At 37.7% G+C, this 13500-nt stretch overlaps 1 protein-coding gene across 2 annotated transcripts; it reads left to right on the top strand.

Annotated features, from left to right (window-relative positions):
• Positions 1 to 102: 102 nt before the first annotated feature.
• On the top strand, positions 103 to 9629 carry tmem237a (transmembrane protein 237a). 2 transcript variants are annotated; one of them, XM_079822210.1, is made up of 12 exons: positions 103 to 203; positions 1383 to 1419; positions 1620 to 1691; positions 2761 to 2895; positions 2993 to 3086; positions 3210 to 3367; positions 5595 to 5712; positions 6940 to 7131; positions 7618 to 7691; positions 8625 to 8712; positions 8829 to 8950; positions 9115 to 9629. In XM_079822210.1, exons 3-12 carry the CDS (start codon positions 1625 to 1627, stop codon positions 9183 to 9185), a joined length of 1119 nt encoding a protein of 372 aa, XP_079678336.1. In that variant the 5' UTR covers positions 103 to 203; positions 1383 to 1419; positions 1620 to 1624; the 3' UTR covers positions 9186 to 9629. The 2 variants fall into 2 exon arrangements, 1 of the variants encoding a protein (XP_079678336.1); XR_013816918.1 differs by having other exon boundaries at positions 120 to 203; positions 8815 to 8950; positions 9115 to 9332.
• The last annotated feature ends 3871 nt before the right edge of the window (positions 9630 to 13500 follow it).

Below are 13500 nucleotides of genomic sequence, written 5' to 3'. Positions count from 1 at the left end.
TGTGTGTTTGTGTGGTTCTCTCAGGGTGTCCTCACTCACTCACCGATCTATGCCACACTAATTCCCTCCTTGGCCGATGCACGTCTGTGAGGATTAAGCCCAGGATTAGACAGCCTGACGGCACAGCCAAGACTCTCCTCCTCTCACACCAACAGCTCCTGCACCACGACTCCAGCCAGAGAAGAATGGGAAGAAAACAAACAGTAAGTTATGCCATCGAGGATCATAGCAGATCCTGTCAGTCATTAAAGATAAGCAACGTCAGCTTTGATTGATATGTGGACATGATAAAGTAATGGATAACGTATCGTGGGCTCCATATTTAGCCGTATAGCCTACTAAACCTACCTAGTGTGTAAAATTCATGTCTCTTTATTGTGATTATTAGAGCGAGCTGTATAGAATTTATTTTTTAAATTTATATTAGTGGTTTTAATAGTAAATATAAATCTGTCATTAATTGGCTGGTCTGTTTTCTTTTACACATAGAATGGACTTCAACTACAGTCCCATTTCCTAGTTATTTGTTTACTGGGCTCAGAATGTGGCCGATATGTTTACATACTTACCGTGTGACCATGTGACCTGCTTATAATGTGTTATTATTAGACACTGTGCTGATTTGTGATCACAAATCACCGGTTGAACTTGCATTGTCTGGATGTTGTACTTTACTTCAACATGTTGGTGACTCACTGTAATAAAGTGTGTGTGTGTAGCCTATAGAGAGCGAGAAAGAGAGGCCTATAGTTTTTTATAATTATTTTAGATATTGAGATATAGATGTTATTCCCCCCCCTATAATGTTATTGTGTTTATTATTATTCAATGTATTATTGAGAGATATATATATTTGTTTTATTTTGTTATTAATATTTATTATTTATAATATTATTTGGATTATAATATTTTATGGTGATTTATAGCACATGTACGTCTGTTAAAGAGCAGTGTGCTGTGTACAAACATTTGATAAACATCTAATCTAAATCATGAGACGTTTTCTAAACGTCTATTTAATATATGCGACAGGAAACGTCTTAGAGACGTATTGCAGATGAGCAAACACTCTTAAAAATACATCTCGCAGATGAAAACATGCACATCAAATTACCGCCTCCAAGATATACGCGTGCTGTCAGCGAGCTTTAGTGTCATTGATTTCCTAACTGGTTAAAAGTGAGTCCTTAAGTCTGGCAGAAAGAAGCAGTTCAGTGTTGTTTACCTAATTGGCCTCATAATCTTCTCTTGGTAAAGAGCTATATCCAGCATGAGGCTAATTTAAAGGAACATGCTCACTGTATGCTCACACAACACTAAATATTGACTTCAATTGGAAGAAGTGAAATGAGTCTCATATTCTTCATTTTGTTTCCTTCCAGTCCTGATTTTCGGCTCTGTCACGTCGAGACACCAGAGGTCAGTTATCCTTGTTGAACATCTGAACATGCGAACAGGAAGTTTTAATAAAATCCGTTCATTCATTTGGTTTAGCCTTAGTAAATCTTTGTCAGTGTCTATTGTACTTGAGTCATATAGATTTCAAATCTAATAACTATATAGGACTAGTGTAATTGTTGTAGACTAAGCAGACTGTCCTATTTCTGCCCTTTACATAGACAAAATGCCAAGTGTCAAAGCCAAGAAAAAGAAAATCAAGAAGGAGGTCAATGAAGTCGAGGAACCTGAAGGTAATTATAAACTCCTTATTCTATCTTAACAAGATGGCATTTCTTATCATGAGTGATATCGTATCATATACTGTACATTTTATATGTACTTACTGCTGGGAAAATACATTCTTATAAAAGCAATTCAAGTGTAGTCCATTGGCATAACATCGACCTCTACAGGTAGGCAGTGGTATAGTTCAAAACACACAGGCTTAGTGTTGTTAGTACATTTTGTGGTCCCACTTAATATTAAGTGTGTTTAACTACTGTGTACTAACATTTAAATTAATAATTCGATACAATGCGCTTATTGGGTATGTTTTTACATTGTACTTATATTTAAAAAATGCCTGTATACCATTATTTATTTCTGTAATTACTTCTATTATTACACTGATTACCCCTTACACCATTGATCGCCTTCCGTATTCAACTTAGGGAAAAAGTGTAGCGCCCGTGCCTCTCACAGTTCAAAATGCTGGTGTGCAATGTCGACTCGTCGGACGTAGCGTAAGCATTTTGAACTGTGAGAGGCACGGGCGATACAGTTTTCCCTAAGTTGAATACAGAAGGTGATCAATTCGCTTCAGAAGGCCTTTATTAACCCCCTGGAGCAGTTATGATGGATATAGATGCACTTTTATGGACTTCAAAAACAGAGCAACATTCACTGCAATTATAAAGCTTGGAAGAGCCAGGACAAATTTTATTATAACTCCAATTGTGTCCGTCTGAAAAAAGAAATTCATATACACCTAGGATTACGTAAGGGTGATTAAATCATGGGATAATTTTCATTTTTGGGTGAACTAACCCTTTAACCCACTGTTAAACCTACCAATACCACCAAACCAGTCCCTAACCTTACCAGTATCCAACCTCAATAGCAGCAAATGTGTTTTGCAATACAACATGATTTCAATAAGTAAGTACATTGTACCTAACAGGTAGGTATATTAATAGTTAAAGACACCTAATATAAAGTGAGACCAATTTTGTAATTAGTCCTTTTCTTTTTAGTATAAAATTGAGTTGTTTCCTTACAGTATCTGTCCTTTATATTTGTATAATGCCCAATAAACAACAGCAGGGCCCGAGGCGGCTATAGAAATGGAGGGTCTGGAGAGCCGCAGACAGTCTGAAAGTAGAGAGCCGCTGACCCCTGAGCCTCCTGACGTTCCACCACAGAAGAAGAAGAAGAAAAAGAAGGCACATGCTTTGGGTAACTAATTCATGTTAATGGTATTCACATTTCGTTTAAGGGATGGGTGTTATTTTCTTTTTTAGATGGATTGTTCTTGATTTCATTGTTTTAAAAGATCATGAGGGTGAACAGCAAGACCATCCAAATGGAGATGTTCAAGAGCCCCATACAGATGGTGAGGAAGTCACCAAAAAAAGCAAGAGAAAAAAGTGAGAGGCAAAAACTTTGAATAGGAAAGAAAGTGAATAGATATAAAAGCATTAGTTTCATAGCAATTGTGATTGTATTACGTTTTCTTGTGGGAGTAATGTCCACTTTTTTTTTTTTTGAAGGAAGGCTAAGATGATGGAAAACCAGCCGCATAACGAGCTAGGTGTGGAGGAAGATGACATCATCACTGATGTGCACGCACCCATATCTCAGCGCTCTCTATTCTCGGCCCCTCTGGGTCACAGTCATCCTATGGGAAAAGTGTTTGTCGAAAAGAACCGTGAGTTCCATTTTGAGATGGGGGAAACATCTAAAAATATACTCCTGGGCAAAAAAAAGGGCCAAGCCAAAAATGGCAAGATATTTAGTGGTCTTTTAATCGTCTTAACCATCTTATAAACCGATTGCACAAATACTGAAGATAAAAGAACTTAGCACGGAGCAGCCTTCCCCAACTTGCAGACAACTTTTTACAGGAAGAAGAGCCAGTGTTGTTCCACTCAATGTTAATGGCTTCTACCAGTTCATGAGTTTAATATGAGACCAAATATAGGGTTCAAATCTGGACACTTGACTAGGCCAAAACATGACTTGTTCTCAAGCCACTTCTTGGCTGTCTTTGTAGTTTAAGCAGGAGCATTGTCTGGTTGAAAGTAACACCTGATCATTCCTATAACAGCTTTTCATTTGTCGGAAGCAAGACTTTCTGCAACAGTACACCAAAGCATTCATTACTTTTCACAGTGAAGTTACTCACCAATCCCAGCAGCTAAAAAGGCTCCCCACACAATGACATCTTCATGCTTCACTGTGCTAGAGATATATTTATTATTATATTTCTCAGCAAATATTCAAAGGCACCGCTCTGGAGCATCACCATGCAACTCATGTTTCATTGTGATTCATCACTCCACACATAACTTCCCATATTCTGCCAAAAACTCAATTCCGTCTTTGATGTTTTCTGAGACAGCAATGGCTTTTTAAGTAGTGCATTTGCTTACATTTTGCTAATTTCCTGACCAATAATTGTAGTTAAGACAAATAAAGCTTTAGTTTTTAGGCATTTTTGGCTTGACCCCCTTTTTTTTTGTCCGGGAGTGTATACTATCATTAATATATGCTAACAATATAATTTGCTAACAATAATTAGTTTTTACATTAATTACGATACTTTCTAGAAAGAAAAAAAATCACATTATTTATTATTGCAGATAAATATTATTATATATGTATATATGTTTGTATATATTTATATTAGTGGTGGGCATAGATTCTTTTTTTTAATCTAGATTAATCTCACTGTAATCTTGGAATTAATCTAGATTAAAATGGCTCATTGGAATTCTGCCGAGTGCATTCAGAATATGTGTACTCGTAAGTGATCGTTTGTCTTTTTGTAGTTTGAATAATAAACAACGTCTGTCCCTTCAAGACTTGACGCACGCATGGATCCCAAACACTGTTCCTGTGAGCTGGTTACGACTGTGTTTATGTTAAAACTCACCAAGATGGGCATTGAGACATTTTTGAGTGTATTTGACCATTAATAAACTGGAAAAAGGAGCTAATTTTTGCACTTGTATGTCAGAGGCGGCTTTATTACGGTATGTGTGTGTGTGCGCTTCAGATGCGAGCGCGAAATCTGCGGGAATTAGTAGAATTAACGTTATGTGCAACCCTGTGCGAAATTCAGACCGGTCACACCAATACCAACACGCTGTCATGAGGAAAAATCCAGCAGAACACCCGTTCGCAATGTTCAGAGGATTAAACGGACTGAATGAGAGGAGGCGAGTGCATGTCGACTCGCTGTCGGTCGGAGAGGAGAGCTCAGCTGATATCGATACTCTAGAAAATGAGTATTGTATCGTTTCAGATATTTCAGAATCGATACATAGCGAAATATCAATATTTTTGACAACACTAGTAAGCATACACACAGGTTCGAAGACTCGTTCTCTCGCCCCCTACAGTGCAATTCGGGTAGGTATATATCCGCGCTAAAATATCAAGGTGAAAGTCATCATAGCTTGCGTAGTATAGACCCACTTCCCAACCGAACTTTGAGAATAGATTAACGGCAATATTTTTTTTATCGCCCGATAAGAGTCTCACGTTAACGCAGCATGTTAACGCCGATAACGGCCTACCACTAATATATATGAAGAGTTTAGATGCAAAAGCCTCTAAGTGCCATCTGAAATTTTTTTCTAGAATGATCATTTTTATAAAGCTTGTATATTTAAGTTAAATAATTTCACTTAAATGGCAATGCAAGTTACCTATTAATTGTCATTTAAGTGAAATTACATAAATTAAATATACAAGCTTTATAAAAATGATAATTCTAGAAGAAAATTTTTGAAGGCACTTAGAGGCTTTTGCATCTGAACTCTTCATATGTGTGTATATATATATATATATTTATATGTATATATATTTATATGTATATATATTTATATGTATATGTATATGTAACCAATAAAATATAACATGTAACCTAGGCCGCTTCCAGGCGACTGATCGTTTGGACTTATCCCGTGACCATCTGGAGGAGTACATGGAGGTCAGACCCATGTGGAATACACGAGATGTGGCCATGAGGGTCCACAGTGGCTTCAGGTGAGTTCGGTTGAGAGATGGTCTCAAATGGTCTAATAGCTCTTGTCAACGCTAATCCCACCAAATGTGTTTCAGTTCCCAAACAGCCTTTTATTTTAACTGTTTAGTTTCAGTTTGAGTTTAAGTTAGTTTGTCCAGTATTCATCTTGACCCTGACTCTTAATTTTGCTTCAGCTTCAGGTGTTTTTTTAATATATATTCAACTTTCTTTAGTGTGTAATGTTATTGTTTGACCATGAACAAATTCTCCAAAAGGAGTTATTCTCTATACCAGTAAGCACTGTTTCTGTTTCTGAACTCCACGAAATGCCTCAATTGTAGTCTTGAGTCTGCTTCCGGGAACGGACATGTAAGAGTATTCCTCCTTTTACAAATTCCTGCCCAAGGCATACACAAAATAAAGGGGAAGAGGCCTGGTTGAGTTGCGTTAGTAGTGTGATGAAACTCACGGTTGTGGTAAGGGCCGTGACATTTCTGAAACATGTTCAAATAGGCTGACCAATCACAACACACTTGTCCAGCTGACCAATCAGAGCACACTTTGCTTTTTGGAAGGATGGGCTTCATAGAGACCGGGGCTGCGTCTGAAATCACATACTCTCTTGAGCTGGTACTTATTTTGTAGAAGTAATTACTTCACAACCGTTAAAAATTATGTTCTATAATCTATATAGTATGAATGTGTGTAATATGAATGTAATCTGGACGCACTACATTCGCCATGTTGTCATTTATCATGTGACCTACTAGCATCAGTTCACTTCACTGTCATTCACAAATCCTCTCCCGTGGCCTCATGGGAAAGTAGAGTGTCCATCGTATGCACACTTCAGAATCTCAAAAGAAGAAGTAGGTCATCCGGGTACTTTTTGCCTACTCTTTTATGAGTACTGTGAATACTGACATTCTTTTTTTTTTTCACGTACTGTTTTTTGCTTACTATATAGTAGGGAAGTATGCGATTTCGGATGCAGGACAAAGTTTCGGAACTAAACAAAGCGTTACTGACAGACTGGGAAAAGAGGTGCTGCAACAATTTAAAATATGTGAAATAGTGAATAATGTTTTTGGACATTTTAAAGCATGATAACCTTTTGTAGTAGACCACGTAAACAAAATCAAGACTGTAAAAGTGCATAATATGGTCTCTTTAATAAAATGTAATGTGCAAACCCTTTAGTTCATTCCAAATCGGAGCTCAGCTGTTTTTTTCTGTGGTTGCTGTAGGATTATTGGACTCTTCTCTCATGGATTTCTGGCTGGATATGCAGTGTGGAATATCATTGTTGTGTATGTGTTAGCTGGAGAGCAGATGACCACACTACCCAACCTTCTCCAGCAGTACCACAGTCTGGCTTACCCAGCACAGTCTCTGCTCTACCTCCTGCTGGCCATCAGCACCGTGTCTGCCTTCGACAGGTGTGTTGACGTGTAGTAAGAGAAGTGCGAATATAACTGGCAACAGTACGTACAATATATAATCAAACTCCAAGCAATTTAACATTATCAAATGTATTTATTCCAATCTACTAAATGTGTCCTTCCACCAGCGATTCCTTAACATTTTTTGTCAGCCAAGCCCTTTTGATCTAAAATATTTATTTGAAGTACACCCATAGTAATATTTCAATACTTTAACAACACATTTCATGGTTCTCTGATGATGGTTAATGGTCACATGGCGTGCAGGTAAACAAATATAATATTACTTTTTTTTGTTTTCATTTTACATTTTCATTATTGAATGATTTAAATCCATTTAGATCCAATCCTTGACATACAAGACAACTGATAAAAGAATATGTCAAAACTATCTGTTGTATTTTTTTATTTTTGAGTGTTTGAAAATGTAGCTTATGCCATTTAAGTTGTGAAAGTAAGTTGTCTGTACTATCTTCACAACAGGGTGAATCTGGCCAAAGCATCTATGGCTCTACGAGGATTTCTGACTCTCGATCCAGCGGCTCTTGCTTCCTTCTGTGAGTAAAAATCCATCAACTTTGCTCATTGTTAGCTCATGTTAGTTAAATACTTAGTTAATGCTAACAAATGAGACCTTAATATAAAATGTTACCATACACATCAGTAAGGGATAATCCACGGCTGGTGTATTTTAATGCACAACGTGGAGGCAAAGAACCACCAGACACAAAGCGGAGTACAATGAAATTGTTTAATGCACAGCTAGCCGTGGATCATCCCGCTTATACCAGTCATTTGCCAGCATTGACAACTTATAGCTTGATTTAAAACAACATTATTGATGTTTGCAGCGCAATATTTGACCGGAATTTCGGTTATTTTCATCAGTTACGGCTAGCATTCTGCCCGCTTTAAACCAGAGAGAGAGATAAAATAGTGTGTAAGATTTCATTTATTTGAATGAATGAATTATAGCATTTGAGAGAGAGAGAGAGAGAGAGAGAGAGAGAGAGATGTGTGTGAATTACCTGCATCTGCATCTCTCTCCATAAACAATCAAGCTGCGAGTTTAATTACTTCACAACCAGCGATGTTACCTCCTCGTTGCTGAGAAATATAATGTAGCTATTAAGTAGCAAAGCTATTTTATTAATCAAAGTCATGGGACGGCGTTGATAAGTTTCTGTGTGTGCATAGCGTGATCTCTGCTCTCTGTGTGTGTGCGCTTCAATGAAAACAGCGCATTAATATAGAACGGTGATTAAACTGACTACCTGTGCATTAAACGGTTTTATTGCACACCTTCCAGCCAATCAGAATCGAGTATTCAGACAGACCATGGTATAAAATAAAATATATTTCACCTAGTTGCCAAGGCAACATTTCTCATTTTCATTTAGTTTAAATTGATGCATTAAAAGAACTAAAACTAAAACTTAATGGGCTATTAAACTTCCTAAGAGTAAACCTGTCTTTTTTTTGGGTCCCAGTATACTTTGCTGCTCTCATTTTGTCTCTGAGCCAGCAGATGACCAGTGATCGTATACATCTCTACCCCACAGCCGATGAAACACTTTGGTGAGTAATCCAACATAATGTCCTTAGAAAAATGATTAAAACAATCACCATATCATTCTTTAAGTGGAATTGATTTGTCATACTTCACTAAATCACATGCAGTGGTTGATGTTTAGGCCCCCAGGTTCAGAGCATCAGATTCTACAGCCCTGGATCGTGGTAAACCTGGTCGTAGCTCTTCTGGTTGGACTGGCCTGGGTGTTTGTTGCCACACGACCAGACATGGACTACACTGAAGGTAGTAAACCTATATGAGTGTGTGTGTGTGTGTGTGTGTGTGTGTGTGTGTGTGTGTGTGTGTGTGTGTGTGTGTGTTATCCTCTTCATGTGTCTATTGTCAATTATCTTATTCCCCTATAGTCCGAATCCTAACATATGTCCTATATCTGTCTTTACTGTCAGAGTTTTTAATGGCGATGGAGGTGGAGGAGTATCCACGTCATCATGATGACAAAACTGATCTGGCAGCCTGACACTGATGCATGACTTGCTTTATCAATGGTCAGAAATGAACAGTAAACATTGTTTTGTGCTAATTTTTTTGGCATTACTTTACTGTTGAGCTTGTTATATAACTAATAACTGTGTAAACATATATAAATAAACTTTTTTCTTAAGTTTCCTGTTTCACTTTGCTTTGGATCTTGGTGTATATTTTAGATGTAACTGATCACCATTTTAATAACCCTTCAGCTTTTTTGCAGTCCACTTAAATAGTGCCATGGTGTGCATACAAACTGTATGTATAATATATCTGCAAAATAACAGGACTGTTTCTATTTACTTATTTTTTTGCTTCCTGTTACTGTTTTTCATCTTTCATCTCAATTTCCATCTTGCTCCATCTGTTGGTTTATGATGAGCAGGCCTATTAAAAATTAAATATGACTACGCTCAGAGAATTAAAATTGTTTTCTAAGGACTGTCTTATTAAATGTGCGTTTAGTAAATATATTAGGTATGATTTAAAAGACAAAAGGTGTCTGGAAGGAGTCTATGGGACAAAGGAATCTGTCAAAGCAGCTGAAACCACCATCCATCTTTGATGCAGATTAACATGATTAACGAGCGGCAACATTTCCCACAGAGGATAGCTACCACACTTTATTAGCATTTTTGTTCAACTCTTCAAGCCTACACACAATTAAAACAGAAACTATGTTAACAAAAGGTCAGTATTTTATAGGCAACTGTATATAGTGCTGAGAGCATACTGAACATATTAAGAAGACGAAGAGGAAGATGAAGCCAGTAGTGACAATGAAGAAAAACCAAGTAGCCTTAATCAAACGAACAAAACACATTGTTGACTTTGTCACTAAAGGAGCAAAGTTTCCATAAAAATGGAACCTATCTGAGAAATATGTATTGGAGAGACACTCCCACTCAACAAAATGTAGCCTATTAACCAATGCTTTAGAAATATTATCATAAAGTAGCCTAAGTGATCATTAATATATGGGCATGAACTGATTTTTGTTAATCATGGCCATTTTATTATGTTTGCTGTAATCTTTAACTAGAGATGGAAGAGGTCCAGTGAATTCTTGATGATAACTGTGGCTTTATAACAAAACAGGAGGGCGCAATTTCCAAAGGAATGTGAGAGAAAACTGCATCTATCCTCTTAAAAATAAAGGTTTCAAAAGACGGTTTTCGCAGCAGAGCCAGAGGAACTATTTCGGGCTCCCAGTGAACACTTCTTAAAAGAACCATTTTTATGTGTATGAAGAACAAAAAAAAAAAAAAAAAAAAAAAAAACTTTTTGTCAGTGAATGTTAAAGATTCTTCATGTAGTCTAATCATAGATGCCAATAGGCTAAACAATCTTGTATACATTTCATTCAGTTGATGAAGAGTGATGATGCGTCTTAAAGGTCCTGTTCTTCATGATCCCATTTTTCAAACTTTAGTTAGTGTGTAATGTTGCTGTTAGAGCATAAATAATACCTGTAAAATTATAAAGCTCAAAGTTCAATGCCAAGCGAGATTTTTTATTTAACAGAAGTTCCCTTTCAAAGCCTACAGCGAACGGCCGGTTTGGACTACATCCCTATACATCCTGCTTTAATGACGTCAGTAGAACAGTTTGTTGACTAACCTCCGCCCACAAGAATACGCAAAAAAGGGGGCGTGGTCTTGTTGCTCCCTCGTGGAGAAGAGGAAGTGTTGCGTTCGGTTCAGTTCGGTTGGGTTGTCGCCATGTCGTTCAGACGCTGTTATTTTCATCCCAGAGTCAAATCACCTTTCTTTGGCCTTCAGGGGCTGTAGTTTGAGCACATGCATCTCCCCGTTATGGTTAGAGGCGTGACCTTTCCGGGCAACGTGCGCTAAGCTGCTGTCGAATCACCACACGGGAACCGCTGGCACAATCAGAACTCGTTACGTATTTCTGAAGGAGGGACTTCATAGAACAGGGAAATACTCAAGCCGTTTTGAGGACAGTGAAAACAGCGGTATACAGATAAGTAAATTGTGTGAAAAATACTGTGTTTTTTTACACGTGAAACATGAACACATGTTATATTGCACACTGTAAACACAATCAAAGCTTAAAAAAAAACACGAAAAACGGGACCTTTAAAGTGGTATATTAAGTGTGATAAGTCATTTAAAATAAGAAATGTTACAGTTGGCATTATTTAAAGGGATAGTTCACCCAAAAATGTCATCATTTAATCGCCGTCAAGTTGTTCCAAACCTGTATGAATTTCTTTCTTCTGCTGAACACAAACGAGGATATTTTGAATAATGTCAGTAACCAAACAGTTGATGGACCCCATTGACTTCCATAGTGTGGGGGGAAAAAATACTATGGAAGTCAATGGGGTCCATCAATAGGTTGCAAACATTCTCGAAATATCTTAATTTGTGTTCAATAGGATTTTTTTAACTATCCCTTTAAAATAGCCAGATAGTAGGACAGGCTGAAGTGTGACAATAGGCCTTCTGAGAGTGGATTAATTTCATCAAGCTGACAGTAAAAAAAAAATGAAATTTTTTTTTTAAAAAGGGATTTAAAATAGGCTACAATTTCAATAATGTTACTCACCGATGTGAAGTGAATAACACTGATTATATCTTCATCATGGCACCTGTTAGTGGGTGGGATATATTAGGCAACAAGAGAACATTTTGTCCTAAAAAGTTGATGTTAGAAGCAGGAAAAATGCGCATATATAGCAAGCGTAAGGATTTGAGTGAGTTTGACAGGGCCAAATTGTGATGGCTAGACAACTGTCAGAGCATCTCTAAAACTGCAGCTCTTGTGGGGTGTTCCCGGTCTGCAGTGGTCAGTATCTATAAAAACTGGTCCAAGGAAGGAACAGTGGTGAACCAGCAACAGGGTCATGGGCGGCCCAGGCGCATTGATGCATGTGGGGAGCGAAGGCTGGCATGTGTGGTCTGATCAAACAGACGAGCTACTGTAGCTCAAATTGCTCAATAAGTTAAAGCTGGTTCTGATAGAAAGGTGTCAGAATACACAGTAGGCTACATCACATTTGTTGTGTATGGGGCTTCATAGCCACAAACCAATCAGGGTGCCCATGCTGACCCCAATCCACCGCCGAAAGTGCCAACCGTGGGCACGTGAGCATCATAACTGGACCACGGAGCAATGGAAGAAGGTGGCCTGGTCTGATGAATCACATTTTCTTTTACATCACATGGATGGCCGGGTGCGTGTGTGTCGCTTACCTGGGAAACACATGGCACCAGGATGCACTATGGGAAGAAGGCAAGCCAGAGGAGGCAGTGTGATGCTTTGGGCAATGTTGTGCAGGGAGACCTTGGGTCCTGCCATCCATGTGGATGTTACTTTGACACGTACCACCTACCTAAGCATTGTTGCAGACCATGTTCACCATTTAATGGAAACGGTATTCCCGGCTGTGGCCTCTGGTTTGAGGAGCACAACAACGAATTTGAGGTTTTGACTTGGCCTCCAAATTCCCCACATCTCAATTCAATCGAGCTTCTGTGGGATGTGCTGAACAAACAAGTCTGATCCATGGAGGCCCCACCTCACAACTTACAGGATTTAAAGGATCTGCTGCTAACATCTTGGTGCCAGATACCACAGCACACCTTCAGGGGTCTAGTGGAGTCCATGGCATGATGGGCCAGGGCTGTTTTGGCAGCAAATATATATAGACTATATATAGTACAGTAAATGTGTCCTGTACTAACATTATTACAGGTATGTTTATATTTCAAGAAACCTCGTAAATTACTGCAAATGTAAAGCAAGATTGACCATAAACTGACATCTCAACTGTATGGTCTTATCTTTTAGATAAAAAAATTGTTTTTGACAAAAAACAGCCTGAGGTAATTTTTTATATGTTCAATAGGATTTTTAAGAATTTTTTTTTCATTGGCTTCAATAAAATAACATAAAAAAAATGCTTAGTGCCACAGATTTTTTATCTGCTGTTTCATGCTTAGTTAAATTAAAGAACATTTTGTAAAAATAATTCACGAATAACATAAACAAACATTGTTATCATAATATTTGTTAATGTAGGCCTATCAAAATAGAAATATAGGGAAACTCTCGATTCATAGGCTATATGTCATATATTCATATATTTTCTCATGTTTAAATGTAAATGAAATGGTTATTGAACATGCTAGATGCTATTTATATTATATATTTTATTATATTAAATTAATTATATTATATTGTACGCTACATCACTAACATAAATACGCAAACTCTTCACCATAGTAGGATTCGTAAACGCGCTTCCCTGCTTTTCCCAAAACTCAGCGGGAGGTGAAGCC

This window comes from Gobio gobio (assembly GCF_949357685.1).
Source record: "Gobio gobio genome assembly, chromosome: 7".
NCBI lineage: Eukaryota > Metazoa > Chordata > Actinopteri > Cypriniformes > Gobionidae > Gobio > Gobio gobio.
Note: the sequence above shows the minus strand (reverse complement) of the source record. Positions and strands in the feature narration are given on the sequence as shown.

Bases quoted from the DNA above. Each gene is read 5' to 3' on its own strand.
- tmem237a (XM_079822210.1), top strand. From the start codon at position 1,625: ATGCCAAGTGTCAAAGCCAAGAAAAAGAAAATCAAGAAGGAGGTCAAT. The intron at 3,368-5,594 runs GTGAGTTCCATT...CATGTAACCTAG, and splicing joins AGTGTTTGTCGAAAAGAACC to GCCGCTTCCAGGCGACTGAT. The intron at 5,713-6,939 runs GTGAGTTCGGTT...TGGTTGCTGTAG, and splicing joins AGGGTCCACAGTGGCTTCAG to GATTATTGGACTCTTCTCTC.